Source organism: Carassius carassius, chromosome 35 (genome assembly GCF_963082965.1).
Source record: "Carassius carassius chromosome 35, fCarCar2.1, whole genome shotgun sequence".
Lineage (NCBI taxonomy): Eukaryota > Metazoa > Chordata > Actinopteri > Cypriniformes > Cyprinidae > Carassius > Carassius carassius.
In genome coordinates this window covers 11316902-11332703 of record NC_081789.1, presented here as the reverse complement: position 1 = coordinate 11332703, position 15802 = coordinate 11316902, and the positions used below count along the sequence as shown (strand labels likewise).

Genomic DNA, 15802 nt, shown 5'->3' with positions numbered 1-15802 from the left:
AATTAAATTACAAAACACTTATTTTAAAACTACTAATACTATTTCACAATTTGCTATTTTTAAATTATTAAAGAGACTCTTTAAAATTCTCTCTTTTAACCAATATATATATATTATAGACAAGATTTTTGTTTCATTGTGATTAGTTAAAAGTTAATAAACTACAGTGATTTTTATTTTATTTTTATAAGCAATGAAAGAGATACTGCCATGAATTAATAACCTATTCAAATAGAAAACAGTAAAAAATGTACATACATTACAGTTGTTTTTTTTACGGCTGACATTATTGCATATTAATTTGTAGGTGTTTCACTTTCAGCCACAAAATGTGTAGGAGGGTATAAACATGGCATGACATGGCTGCAATAATCAAAAATTTGCACTGCTCTTTATAAATTGTCCTGATTCCAAATAGTCCAATATGTAGTATTTACAAAAATGTTTACATGACTATCAAAAGTGGCAAATCCATTTAATAATCTAGTTCATTCAGAGCAGATGAGATTATCTATTTTATTGTCAATTATTGTATATTTTTAGACTGACTCTTTATAAATAAAACTACCTTGCCATTAATCATGTATCTGTAATTAATGGCTCTTGCTGAGGTAAGCATCACAATTATTATTGCCCACAGGGTGTTTGTTCTAAAGTACTGAACATCAGCATGTACCTTGTTTCACTAATAGACTTGAATGATGTGCTATTATGTTTCTAAGTAGGCACTATAACAGCAAAGAAAAAAAGGAGGAACCAATGTGGGCTATTTTCTGATAAGCTGATAAGCAACTACCTTAAGCACCCTAGCAACCCCCTTGTTACCATGCCGTGAAAAACACTAGGAGACGCATATCAATTTTACCAGCAGGGATTGTAGGTGGAGGGAGTGAATGACCAGTGCTCTCTTCCACCCTTAATATCACGAATGAGGTGAGACCCTTGAGCAAGGCACCTAACCCCCTTATTCTTACTAATAATACTGTATATACCAGTATTCATACCTCTATTACCCTTGTGAAAAATTAGTACACTTTAGTACACAATTATTAGTCAACACATCAAATTAAGTGTCCTCACATACAGCATGACAAAATCTTAATTAAACAATTTAAAAATTAAAAGAGAAAAGTCACCAATAACACTTGTGTAAAAGTCTTAAAAAGTTTCTTATTTTAATAGTACTCAAGTATTTTACTTGTTGTGAATGTAGACTCAAAGATGAGAAAAGAGAAAAACAAGAAACACCTGGTTTGTAAGGAGAGCTTGTATTAAAATAAAAATAAAACTGAACACTCAATTGCCCAATAAATCAAGGTCAACACAATTGCCAACTTAAACATCTCATTAAACTGCATGCTCAAAAAGGGTTTAAAACTTAAACCAAAATTCATTTAAAAAAATGACACTTCGGGTTAACTAAAATAATATTAAATAAAAGGTTGTGAGGTAATTTAATTCCATCCAAATCCACATATAACATCCACGTTTCAACTACAGCAAGTCAATTTTTTTCTATTTTTAACAGGAGATTTAAATAATCATTTAAAGAACAGGATATTATTTAAAAAAAAAATATTATTACCAAGCAAAAAATTTAACAACTGTGATTCAGGTATCTACTAGCTGCTAATACACTAACATTCTAATGTACTCACGAAAGTAACCTCATTGCAGATCTTTTACTTTTAATACCCTGTAGTGTACTTTTTTAACAAAAATAAACTGCCTCTGCTGCTGAAGCTGCAAAAAAAAAACAAAAAAAACAAAACAAGAGAAATGCAATGAGTAACTGGATTACTTGTTACAAATGTAGAGGAGTATAGTGTGCATATTTATTAAAGAATTCAAAGTCAGATAGAGAGAGAGAGAGAGAGAGAGAGAGAGAGAGAGTAAAAGATGCTAAAATCTTTGATACAACGTAACCAAAAAGATACTTAAGTACAGTAAATTTACTCAAATGCTTTACACCACTGGAATAGTTTGCAACTGCAAAGATATGTGCAAAAAACAATCTAATAAAATGTTGACATATTAACATTCCTATTTTTATTTTATTATATATATATATATATATATATATATATATATATATATATATATATATATATATATTTTTTTTTTTTTTTTTTTTTTTACTGAACAAAACATTAACGGCAATCAAAATGTTGCAAAACATGCAAGAAGCACCCTAATATAATTTTCAGACACATTTTTTTAATTAAATTTTTTATTAGTGTAGCTTGCATAAAAGAGTTAACTGGTTGTCTTTGATAGTTTAACTATTGAAAAATATTGAGTTGCGTAGAAGACTTAGGTTCAAATCAAACCTAAAATGTGTACCAATCCTTTTCACCCTTTTCTGTCTTAGTTTGATTTCCTGTTCCCACACTCAAAATATAAAAATAAAATAATATTTTATTGCCTTCTTATTGTCTTGTAATCAAAAAGTATTTCTGGACTTACACTGACAGTAGTGTGGATGCAGCATTACCTGAAAGTCAAGGTTTTCAGCTACTAGTGCCATTGTAAAAATGCCATTAATAATTTAACCTGCAGGCCAAAGTGTCCAATAATAGTGGATTTACTAAGATAAAGTGAGTAGTATAACTTTAGCATAAATTATTATTACTATAAACACACTGCAGGATGTAGTTTGTATGTGTGTATTTCATACCTGGTAACTCAGATAATGCTCCTCTTTCAATGATGTGCTTCCTGTAGAGGGTCTTCAGCACCTTGGCGCTTCCAAATCTCTTAAACCGACTCTTCACATTATTGTAGTACCATTCTAGGGACTGTGTCCTCAATAGCCTACACACAAAAGACAGTGGGTGGATGTTAAATTAAATACATATTTGTTCCACTAAGAAAAAAACACAAAGCAATACTAGATGTAAGGCCTTTTTTATACTAACTTTTTAATATTTTCTAATTATAACTACAATTTAACATTATGGTCTAACAACAAGTGAACAATGCAAGGATGACACAGTGAGTGTTTTAATTTAAGATTTTCATTGCATATAAAAATTCCATCAATCTGGGTTATACTGTTCAAACCTGACCAGTGTTACTGCTTTAATACAAATAATAACAAGCAACTACTGCATTTAATTTGTATTACAGCACTGCAAAACAATTGTATATGCATTGCCAAGATAGAACTAATCTTTAGACTTTTCTCCACTCAGAGAGTACAGAGAGTAAAAATACTTTATAATTGGTGTGTAGTCATTGCTTAGTGACAACCAACTAGGCTGAAACTGCTTTATTGCAGACTTTGTGGAGTCATTGGTCTGTTTAATAATTGTGCTTTCACTGCTCTATTATAACTATTTAACATCAGTGACTGATTGCAATTAAAACTTAAAAATGGGTTTATTATTATAAATACTGCTCTATCATTGGTCTTTGACTTTAATAGTATAATATTGATTCTAGTGTTGTCACGGTACCAATATTTCATTATTCGGTACCAACACCAGTGAAAATCCATGGTTCTCTGTACCAGTTTCGGTACCAAAGCTAAACACAAAAACACACTTATTGAAAAATGTCTTGCACTCTTTGTGCATATATGCAAATTCATTCTCTGCCAGCAGGGTGCTTGTAGAGCGAGTGAGAGAGCTTTCACCAGTAACGGTTGTAATCAAATAAGCGCTGAGACTATCCTCACAAATGCTGTGAGGCAAGATTAATTTAAAATGACATTAAAAATTTTCTGAAGACAGCTGGTTTACTTCAGAAATAAATTGATATAAAAACACCCGCACTGGGTTTCGACATTGACACGTGCAGTGTTCATGTCTATTCAATGAAGTCAAAGCCTTTTGGAAAATCTATTTGTGGCGGTCAGTTTTTTAAATTGTGACAGGCCGCCACAAATAAATCTATGTATGGGAAACCCAATGAAACAATTTAATTATTTTTAGTACCGACTTGGTACCGAAGTTCTGGGTCTTTTGACAAAACTAATTGATTCATTGCGCAGTCATTGTTCTGTAACAACTGTTGTTCTATCATTACTCCATTTAGTAGAACACTGTAAAGGTACCTCTCTGACAACTTTGTGCTTTATGACAAAGTATATTAATGCTTCATTAAAATATTTTTGTTGTTGTTGTTTGTTTTTGTAACTGTCCACTTTTATTATCCATATTCCTTTTCAATATAGAAAAAAGTTTTAAAATGTTTTTTTTTTAAAAGTAAAAAAAAAATCTGACAAAAGAAAAAGAGTGTGCAGTAAATGGGCAATAAACTACACATTCCAACCAAAATGATGGTTAAACATAAAGCTATTAATGTAGTCAGACTTTAAATACACAAAAATATTTTGAATTTCATTTATTGTAAAGAATGCAACACAAACTCTTATCATATTCAAATCCAGTCAGGCTAGAAGATAAAGCAAGGCTCAAATATTTGAGAAGAAATTTTCATCTAAATGGGATCTGAATTAAATCTGTGAAGAGAATTAAAATGCTCATCTGTGAGTCTGCTAAGCTCCCCGACACTTCCCATGGCAAAAGAGACCATTACCATAATTGACTTTCTGAAGCTTTAATGAATAGAACTTGTGTCCATTGGGCAACATGAGCAGAGTTGGACAAAGACGGATGGTGAGGGAGAATCAGGCACAGGGTGTTTGGGGTTTACAGCAAATAATAAATAAACAGCAAATGCCCGAATAAATGTTTTTCAGTTTTTGTGTATTAAAGAGAGGACTGTAAAAAGTACTGTGTCAAAATTTTCTCACATAAAAGTTGAAGTAAACATACTTAATTAAACTACATTTACAGTAATTATATTTAGGAATCATACATGTTTTTTCGAAAAAAAAAAACAAAAAAACAATGAGACACCCAGTTATTCTACTTTAAAATGTGTGTTTTCTGTCGGAATGTCTGCTTTTGTTTTGCTCTTAAGTGATCCGCCAAATTAATAATAACGTATCAGTTGGTAGAAAACACAGCATTTTGCAGTGATGAAGCCAGCAAACAAACTGTGTCAGAGATCGCAGATTCTACCCAATGTGAAAAGCTTACAGTCATTCCTGTTGTCTTTAATCTGGCAATGTGCACGTTTGTTGAGTTTGAGAAGGGGGCTGTCGGAGAAACAACTTTGAATTTGGACTGCAGTTCCCATTTCAACCACTAGCTGTCAATTTTACATATTGCTTTTTTAAATGTTTATAGGCACTGCTCAGGGGGTCTAAAGGGGTGCTAGAGGGTGAATTAAAACAAAGAAAACCAATAAAAAAGAGCACCCTCTGTTGAGGCTGTAAAAATAGGATATTGGCAAAACAGATTTGCAAATGGCAGTGCATATTTATGTTTCTGCTAAGGAAAGCTTCAAAGGTTTCTATTTACAAAATGTTTCTATAGTGTTGAGCAATGAAGCCAAATGTTTTGTTCAATGCTAAGTCAAGCAAGCTTGTGAATCCTCTCATTATAACAAACAAAGGGTAGACATAATTTAAATTAAAGCTGCAAACAACGATGAAAGGGCACTCACACCCGGGCTCACTGCCACCAGGTGGATTTAGAAAAACAATGATTGGTGAGCAGTATGCCTTTAAAGTGGTAAATAGGAAGAATATGTCAAAGTCATTTGTATGTGCCAAACTTCCTGCTGCCAGCTGGTGCTGCTATTACTTATAATTGAATTTTGGCATGTATCTTTAAGACAAGATCTTGATCAAACATACAGTCGTGGCCAAAAATATCACCCCCCTTGGTAAATATGATCAAAGGCGGCTGTGAAAATTCAATTTGCATTGTTAATCCTTTTGATCTTTTTTTTTTTAAAAATCACACAAATGTATCCTTTCACTGGATAATAAGAATTTAAAAAGGGGGGGGGGGGGCAAAGCCAAAATTCCCTTAATCATTCATCACAATGAGGAAAACAAAAGAATATATTTCTCATGTGCAGCAAAAGATAATTGAGCTTCACAAATTGGTGAAGTGGCTTTAAGAAAAGAGCTAGAGCAGTGAAAAATTCCCATTTCCACCATCAGGGCAATAATTAAGAATTTCCAATCAACATAAAATGTTACAAATCTGCATGGAAGAGGACGTGTGTCTATATTGTCCTAATGTATGGTGAGGAGGAAAGTTTTTAGTGGCTAAAGACTCTCCAAGGATCACAGCAGGAGAATAGCAGAAAATAGTTGAATCTTGGGTTCAGAAAACCTTAAAAAAAAAATTCAAACAGAACCTACATCACCACATGTTGTTTGGGAGGGTTACAAGAAAAATTATCCTAGCTCATCCAAAAACAGACTAAAGCATATTCAGTTATCAGACATGACTGGAACTTCAAATGGTACTGGCTTATATGGTCAGATGAAACTACAAATAAGCTTTTTAGCAGCAAACACTCAAAATGGGTTTGGTAAACACAGAGATAAAATGTACCCCTTGTGTACAATGAAATATACAGCTGTATTTTTGATGTCGTGGGCCTATATTTCTGCTTGAGGTCCTGGACATCTTGTTTAGACACATGGCATCATGGATTCTATCAAATACCAACAGATAAAAAAAATCTGTAAGTGACTGACTCTGTTAAAAATCTTATAATGGGCAATGTTTGGATCTTCCAGCTGTACAATAACCCAAAATTAAACCTCAAAAACAACAAAGAAATGGGTGACTGAGCTCAAAACCAAGCTTCTGCTATGGCCATTCCAGTCCTCTGACCTGAACCCTATAGAAAATGAGAGGAGTGAACTGAAGAGGAGAAGCACCAACATGGAGATGGGAATCTAAAGGGTCTGGAGTGATTCTGGATGAAGGAATGGTCTCTGATCTCTTGTGAGGTGTTCTCTAACCTCATCTGTTAAACTGGCAAATGGAGGTTTCAAAAAGCATTGAATAAAAGGGGGCCATTAATTGTGGCATAATGATGATAAATTCTTATTATCCAATGAAAGGATACATTTTTTGTGTGATTTTTTAAATAAAATATCAAAAGGATTAACAATGCAGATTAATTTTCACAGCCTTCTTTGATCATATTTACCAAGGTGGCTGATATTTTTGGCCACGACTGTATGATGTTTGGTGCAAATTGAGCATGGACTGTTTGGCTTTTGCCAACAGGTGGCACTATGATTATAACTGTACACTGACCTTTAGATGTCTTCAGGACAGGACTCTTACCAAACATGTGATGTCTAGTGAAGATTTGTCATTGCATAGCAGATTAGTGTAAAATATTTAGATATCTTTAGGCCAGGATTTTTATCGAACGTGTGAAGTTTAGGGCAGATCAGACATTACTGTATATGGCTACATAGACTTATAATTGCAGGATACACTCTTGAAATTGCAATGATTGACATAGTGATAACAATAACAATGGATGAGACAAAATATCATATGTCAAAATAGATCATCCTCAATAATTTCAGTAGCACCCACAGTGATTTGATTCCGAAACTTGGTCTGAATGTTTAAATGCCAAAGTATTTTTGGTCTTTGCTTTCAGATTGATTAAATGGTTTAGAGAAAATATATTTATAAAAAAAAAAATTCTAAATTGAAGTAAATAATTCCTGAGATTGTAAGGCTCTAATTCAAGGGTGCTCAATCCTGTTCCCTGAGACCTACCTTCCTGCAGAGTTCAGCTCCAACTCTGATCAAACACAACTGAACCAACTAAATAGGATCTTAGGATAATAATTAGGCACCACTGCTGTAGTTCAAATGAAACTTGAAATGGTCAAATTAAATCCAGTAGCAATTATTTATAGATTAATTTACTTAAGTCATGCAAGTTCACCAGCATCAATCATGGTTAGAGCATGCATTAAATTCAAGTAACTCTGTAATATCATTATAATATAATATCTGACTTAGTAATGAAGCTGCAGCCTGCAGCAGAGAGAGCATTCCCACAATGCTTTTCTGTTCAGACTGTCATTTAAGTAATAAAATAACCGGTCTCTTTTATGTTCTCATGAAGGACTTCAGGCATCAAAATGAAGTTCACAAATAGACTGGGTAAAACAAACCTTAATAAAATTTTAATTACACTTAGGATGGCACACACTTTAAACATAGGTGAGAAGTGAAATATTGAAAAGTTAAATGGACAGCATCTATAGCTGCCCTTACAATAGTGTATATACAATAGTAAAATTGGCTCTACGTCACATTAGAAAAAATGTCACTAGTGTCATAAATTAATTTATATTTTATATATTATATACAATTATTTTATATATACTGTACTGTGCACTGTAAATAAAATGTTGATAATTCTGTTAATATATTAAAACAAAGTTAATAATATAAAAATCGTATATTATAAGAATTATTGTTTACTATTGTTGCTACAATTTACAATTTAATTCGATTTTATGTGATTTGGGGTTAAAATGTGGGCTATACTTTACTTCAGACAGGAGATAATGATCTATATTTAGTATGCTATTGGGTGTCTGTGTAATATATAAAGCTCTACAGTAAATGAGGACCCATGCTAGAAAGCAGATGGTTTTCATTTTTGTGCTTCTCAGGACTGCAAAACTACTGGAATTACATACAGCTCTGCTCTGACACACAAATATATGCACAAGCCTCATTCCATTCCATTCTAACCAAAATAACAGCACTCTTTAAACCCTTTGGGTCCTGGGATTGATGAAAAATCTGTCTATATGTTGACAACACACACACACAAGCAGGTAAAATTGTAAAACACTTTTTCTCTTTATATTCAAAGCATGAATCATGACCCGCCCATCATTCTTGACAGATGCGTGTCCAGCCATCTTCAGCCATGACATCTGCCAAATGAAAAAATCCAGCACCTGTGGAATAAAGCACTGACATTATGCACATCAGAGACTGAGATATAACAGCTTTCCCATGGGAACATAGTAGCAAGTCATTACGGGAAGCAAAAAAAAGAGATGGGATGGCTAAAAGCTCTAAACATCCATAAGAGCAATGACAGATCTTAATAGGGCTGTGTCCCCTCAAACAGAGATTAAAGAGAGCCTATCCTCCAACAAAAAACGACCATATAGGTCGTTTGTGCAAGCATTTATTACAACCTATATTTACGTTTTAAAGTTAAGCACCCTCTAGCGGGCGTAAAAATAATGACAGTATCGCATTGCGTCTGTCGTCATGAATTGACGTATAACGTCATTACCAATCAAAACGCACGTTTATTTAAATGCAATGTGTGGCGTTTTACACCGATCTCACAGTATTTCCTACATATTTTACTAGTTTATTCGTTCGAATGACCACACCTAACCCCACCCCTAAACCTAACCCTCACAGAAATCATGCTAAATTATGATTTATTGAGCATATACATTTTCGTGCACGTCCATTCCCTGGGATCGAACCCATGATAGCATGATTACATATCAAGGTATAACACAATAATCTACTACAAACCAGAGGGCAAATAAAAGAGTACAAAACATTAATATGAAAACGACCTTTTGCCGATAGGGGCGCAATTGTAGTATACGCTCTGATGGGTCATATTTCAGGGATTTGGACAAACGACCTATACAAGCGTATTGGTTGGAGGACAGGTTGATTAAAGATCAAAATTATAAATTTCTACAATAAAACTCAAGGTAGGTCATAACAATAGATTATACAGATCATGATAGTTACAATACAGTAGATTATGAATTCAGAGTGAATTAATCCATTGAATTAACCTACAGATTATACGCATTACCAACATGTCTATATGACCTAAATTGTTAATAATTGCTGAATAAATGCTGAATAAAAACCGATCATATAATAGACTTTATCCTGAAACCAAACATTTCTCAGCATTGCAAAGATTAATTAAACATTTGTTTGGAGGTTAATAGAAGTATACACATGCTGTTCTCTTTATTGTCACCCACATTATGGACAGTTACCCTTTAGCCCTAGAATGAAATCAGTGAAATTACCAGTTAAATGGGATAATAGCAGCACAAGGTGGGAAAACACATCATCAGCTCATCATTTGTAAAATAACATTATGCTCAAACATCATCTTTTATTCTCTTTATTATTGCTCTTTTTTCTGTCTTTGAGCTTTTCTTTCAACAGCAGCCTGTTCTCCTATATTGTTGTTCTCTGCTTGACTACAAGTCATTATACAGTACATCATGAAAACCTACACAAAAAATATTTCAAAAATGAACTGAAAAAATGAAAACATCTATCAGTACTAGATGAAATGAGTTCTATAAATGTATTAATTCTGTCACAGTGAGCCCAGCACAGCACCATTGCCCAGAATTAATAACATCACATCTCTTTCACTGCTTACATTAGCTAACCAAACTTAATGTGGCTTCTGTGCCTTTAAACAAGAGTATTTACACCCTGAGCAAGACTTGTCTTCAGGAGGTGTTGTAACACCCAAGCTGAAGAACATTTTAAAAGCATCTGTGTTCTAATTCAAAATCACAGTTTTTACAAAAAAGACAACACATCAAATAGCTCCCAGGCAGGGTGAGATCTCACAAACATTTCATGAACAATCCCTTCTGTCTTTTGCTTAGTGACCACAGTTTTCATCACAGCACACTCTTTTTATCTCCCTCTGTCCAACAATCAGCTCATGCCTATCTATCAGGATATTAACTAACTATTAACTAATGGTTTTCTCTCAATCAAGAGTTTGCTGATGATTGATATTATGTAAAATAGTTATTGTAGTAGTTATGTTAGGTACTGGGCAGGGTGATGGTTATCTAGAATATTGTCGTCATAATACATCAATGTTCTATATAAGGACTTATAAACAGCTAATAAGCTATTAATATGAATGCTAATAAGCAACTAGTTAATAGTGGATAGTGTTCACTAATCTAAAGCGTTCCCGATTTATTTATACAGCAACTCACTTCCAGATAATTGAAAATCAAGTGTTTCCTGTATCCACCAAGAATTTCATAAGAGATCTCAAACTGTGCTCAGATTGTTTGCACTCAGATGTGGGAGACATATGAATATGAACTTAAATCTCTACATTGGCTTTATAGTTATAACCTATACTGTATGTCAATAGTTCTATATTTCAAGCTTTCTGAATCAATATTTGTACTTCCCCATTCCCCAAATGTATACATTTTTAAATATTTATAAACAACAATAATCATAACCATATAAAGTATTCCATATGACCTAAATTATGAATAATTATTTATGTCAAATGTGCTGCTTTTGGTGGTTTTATTGTTGTTGTTGTAATAATCAATTAATTTAAATTATTATTAAAAGGTAAGGAAAAGATGAGTAAATTAAGTAAATTAAAATGTTCATTTAGAGTAAATTAAGTAAATTAAAATGTTCATTTAGAAGTGCAAATTAATTACTTTAAAATACTTTCACAAGCTGGTGGGAAACTATCTTCTATGTTTATTGGGACTCTGATAGTATCTTAAAAAATACAAATAATAATAATCTCTGTAATGCCAAGCTTTAAATGATTGCTGCAAAATCTATAGGTGATTACAATTATGTCAGTAGTACAGTAATGACTAATAATATGAGCAAAGTAAAAGGTTGCAAGTTCACTCCCAAATATTAACACCAAACAGTCAGTCACATCATAATCATAACCTCTATCAACATCATGCCTGCGAGCTGATCACTTCATCCCAGGTCACTTTTCCTGTACTCAGTGTACTATGGATACTGAGGATGAAAAGCATCAGCTAAAAATGGAATAGGCCTACTGGAGGGGACAACAAAACAAACATTGTACTGCTGTTACACAGAAAATGATTCCATCATCCTTGGACACACATGCTCCACTCACAGATCACTCTGCCTTTTGAACCATACTTAAGACATGTACAAAAGAGAAAAAAGCCAATCCATGTGATATTAATTGCATTAATGACTTCTTAACATGTCTGATATGACTGAATCTAAATGGTTCTCAAAGCACTATGACTAATAAAGATGATACAGAGCTGTGTCAGAGTGAATTTGGTTTGAGTTTGACCTCGGTACCACTCAAATATAGTCCAAAACAATGCCCTGCATGGGTAGTAATGTGCTTAGCTGCACTGACTACCATTTTTTCCCTGATCTTTTAGTGGTATTGTTGCACAAGGGTTTGGCTAAATAAGATGGTCCAGTTAGCCTTCACTTTAACTTTTCCCATTTTTTATACTGCATGCCATAATCTATACTTGAGGTTGAATAAAAATGAACAATAAAACACTCTTTAATAGTTACTGTCACGGTTCATGAATGCATTGTTTCCTGCTATGTATCATGTTTACGTCACACTGATTGTTTGATGTGGGCGTTACCACTGATCATCAGTGATCAGCGGCAGCTGCATCTAATTCCAACAGTCTACTTAATGCCCTGTCTTTCGTCTCTTGTTTGTCAGATTGTTGTTTGAGGTCCTCCGTGCTGCATGTCTGTCTTCCTCCCGCACAGCGTTCATTCTCGTGGGTCTGTTCCAGTTCTGTGTTTCACTGTGGATTACTTCGTCATCACCTGGACCTTTCATCATCCTTCACCAGCGCACTCAACTCACCATCTCACTCGTCCTGTGCTGTCATCGAGGTCCCTGCACCACCCACCATCAGCTGAAGCCTTTCTCATTCATTTCGGTCAATAAACCATTACTTGCATTTTGCTTCCTGTCTTCAATCCCTGACAGAACAATTTGACCACTATGGAAGAAGCAAGTAACCCCTCTTCATCGCTGGAGGAATTTCTCAGCACCAGAATTCGTCAGATGGATTCCCAGGAGAGGAACCTTAACGACACAGGTCACGCTGTGCAGGCATTGGTGGCGCAGGTGTCCGAGCTCACCCAGCAACTACAACTCCTGCGAGCTCCCACTGCATGACCCACACCCTCCATTCCTGTCACCCTCCCAGCCAGAACCCCGCCTTCCTGTTACAGAACCATATTCTGGTGAGCCGAATTACTGCAGAGCTTTTCTAACACGATGCTCTATGCATTTTTCTCTTCAACCCAGGACCTTCAATAATGAACGAGCCAAGGTGGAATTCGTTTTAACGTTGCTGACTGGGAAAGCGGCATTATGGGGGATGGCGGCGTGGGAGAACCAAGACGCTGAGATGAGACGCGTGTTTGATCAGGCCATCGCCAGGAGAGAGGTGGCCAGAATGCTTGCGGACCTGCGACAGGGAGAGAGATCAGTGTCTGATTCTCCATTGACTTCTGAACCTTAGCAGCAGAGTGTAAATGGAACGAGGAGGCGCAGTGGGACATGTTCCTGCATGGGTTGGCTGTGCACGTCCAGAAAGAGATCTACGCCTGATGTGCTGCTTTTGGTGGTTTTATTGTTGTTGTTGTAATGATAATCAGTGAATTTAAATTATTATTAAAAGGTAAGGAAAAGATGAGTAAATTAAGTAAATTAAAATGTTCATTTAGAAGTGCAAATTAATTACTTTAAAATACTTTCACAAGCTGGTGGGAAACTATCTTCTATGTTTATTGGGACTCTGATAGTATCTTAAAAAATACAAATAATAATAATTAATAATGATCTCTGTAATGCCAAGCTTTAAATGATTTCCACTGCAAACTCTATAGGTGATTAAAATTATGTCAGTAGTACAGTAATGACTAATAATTTGAGCAAAGGTTGCAAGTTCACTCCCAAATATGAACACCAAACTGTCAGTCACATCATAATCATAACCTCTATCAACATCATGCCTGCGAGCTGATCACTTCATTCCAGGTCACTTTTCCTCTACTCAGTGTACTATGGATACTGAGGATGAAAACCATCAGCTAAAATGGAATACCAGAGGGGACAACAAAACATTGTACTGCTGTTACACCTGTCCGTCTGTTTCTGTGTCTGTGTTTCAGGAGGAAGCAGTGGATTTGTCTAACGTGCCCACGGAGTACCTCGACCTGAAGGAAGTGTTCAGTAAGTTCAGCAAGTATTCCTCTGCATCGTCCCTATGACTGTGCCATAGATTTACTGTCAGGTAAGTCTCCGCCTAAAGGCAAATTATATTCGCTTTCTGTTCCGGAAAGGGAGGCTATGGAAAAATATATTTCTGATTCTCTAGCTTCGGGGTTCATCCGCCCTTCCTCTCATCCAGCGGGGCGGGGTTCTTTTTTGTGGGGAAGAAGGACGGATCTCTGCGACCTTGTATCGATTACCGGGGACTGAACAGCATCACGGTAAAGAATACTTATCCTTTGCCATTGATGTCTTCAGCCTTTGAGAGGTTGCAGGGAGCATCAATCTTTACGAAATTGGATTAACGTAATGCTTATCATTTGGTCCGTATTAGGGATGGGGATGAATGGAAGACCACTTTTAACACCCCCAGGGGGCACTTTGAATATTTGGTCATGCCTTTCGGTTTGTCCAACTCCTCAGCAGTCTTCCAGGCATTCATCAACAACGTGCTGTGAGATATGGTTTACCAATTTATATATGTCTACCTGGATGACATATTGATTTTTTCCTCTTCTCTCCAGGAACACAGCTCAGGCTGTGTTTGCCAAACTGAAGATTGCTTTGTTTCAGCCCCCATCTTAATTACTCCTGATCGATCACGTCAGTTTGTGGTGGAGGTCGACGCGTCTGAGGTGGGGGTAGGTGCAGTGCTATCCCAACGTTCTCCCACAGATGAAAGGATGCACCCATGCGAGTTTTTGTCCCATCGGTTATCCCCTGCTGAACATAATTATGATATTAGTAACCGAGAGTTGTTGGCAGTCAAGTTGACATTGGAAGAATGGTGCCACTGGTTAGAAGGCTCGGGGGTACCTTTTATAGTATGAACTGACCATAAGAATCTAGAATACATTAGAACCGCCAAAAGGCTGAACTCCAGGCAGACTCGGTGGGCACTTTTTTCGGTCATTTTGATTTTACTCTCTCGTAACGCCCGGGTTCCAAGAACATCAAATCCAATTCTTTGTCGCCCGTCTACTCCAGAGTGTATTTTACCTGAGACATTAGTGGTCTCCACACTCACATGGGAGGTCGAATCGAAAGGTCAAGATGGCCTTAGAAGGGGTAACGCCTTCACCAGGTTGCCCACCGAATCGGTTATTTGTGCAGAAGGTATTACGGTCCGACGTCATGCAGTGGGGACACTGTTTCAATGTGTCTTGTCATCCAGGAGTTAATCGTACTAAGTTTTTGGTCAAGCAATGATTCTGGTGGCCACTTATGGCTCGCCACGTTCACAATTTTGTTTTGGCTTGCACCACTGGTAAGACTTCCAATCGACCCCAGATGGGTTACTTCAAACGCTGCCGGTCCCTTCGAGATCCTGGTCCCATATTGCACTAGATTTGATTACAGCCCTCCCGCCCTCCCAGGGCAACATGGTAGTTTTGACTGTGGTGGACCGGTTCTCAAAAGTGACCCACTTTATTCCCTTGCTCAAATACCCTCAGCCAAGGAGACAGCATTGACCATCGTAGATCACGTCTTTCACTTACATAGCCCCGACAGACGTGGTTTCCAACAGGGGACCCCAGTTTGTGTCCAAATTTTGGCGAGAATTTTGTAGATTGCAGGGAGCGACTGTCAGTCTGTCCTCAGGGTTTCATCCCCAGAGCAATGGTCAAACCAAGAGAGCCAACCAAGATTTGGAAAGGCAGTTGCGATGTCTGGTCTCCAAGAATCCTTCCTCTTGGAGCCAACAACTGTCAATGGTGGAGTACAGCCACAATACGTTACCTGTATCATCAACGGGCCTATCTCAGTTTGAGTGTAGTTTAGGATACCAGCCACCAATTTTTCCCAGTCTGGCATCCGAAGTCGAGGTCCCCTCCGTTCA

General features: G+C 36.2%; 1 protein-coding gene across 2 annotated transcripts in view; it reads right to left on the bottom strand.

The window, feature by feature from the left end:
* Window positions 1–15802, bottom strand: part of myripb (myosin VIIA and Rab interacting protein b) — a 331699-nt gene that overhangs the window by 37108 nt on the left and 278789 nt on the right. For both annotated transcript variants that reach the window (XM_059524403.1, XM_059524404.1), the window contains exon 4: window positions 2678–2814. In XM_059524403.1, the coding sequence (XP_059380386.1) occupies window positions 2678–2814 (137 nt within the window). The remainder of the gene's footprint in view (window positions 1–2677; window positions 2815–15802) is intronic.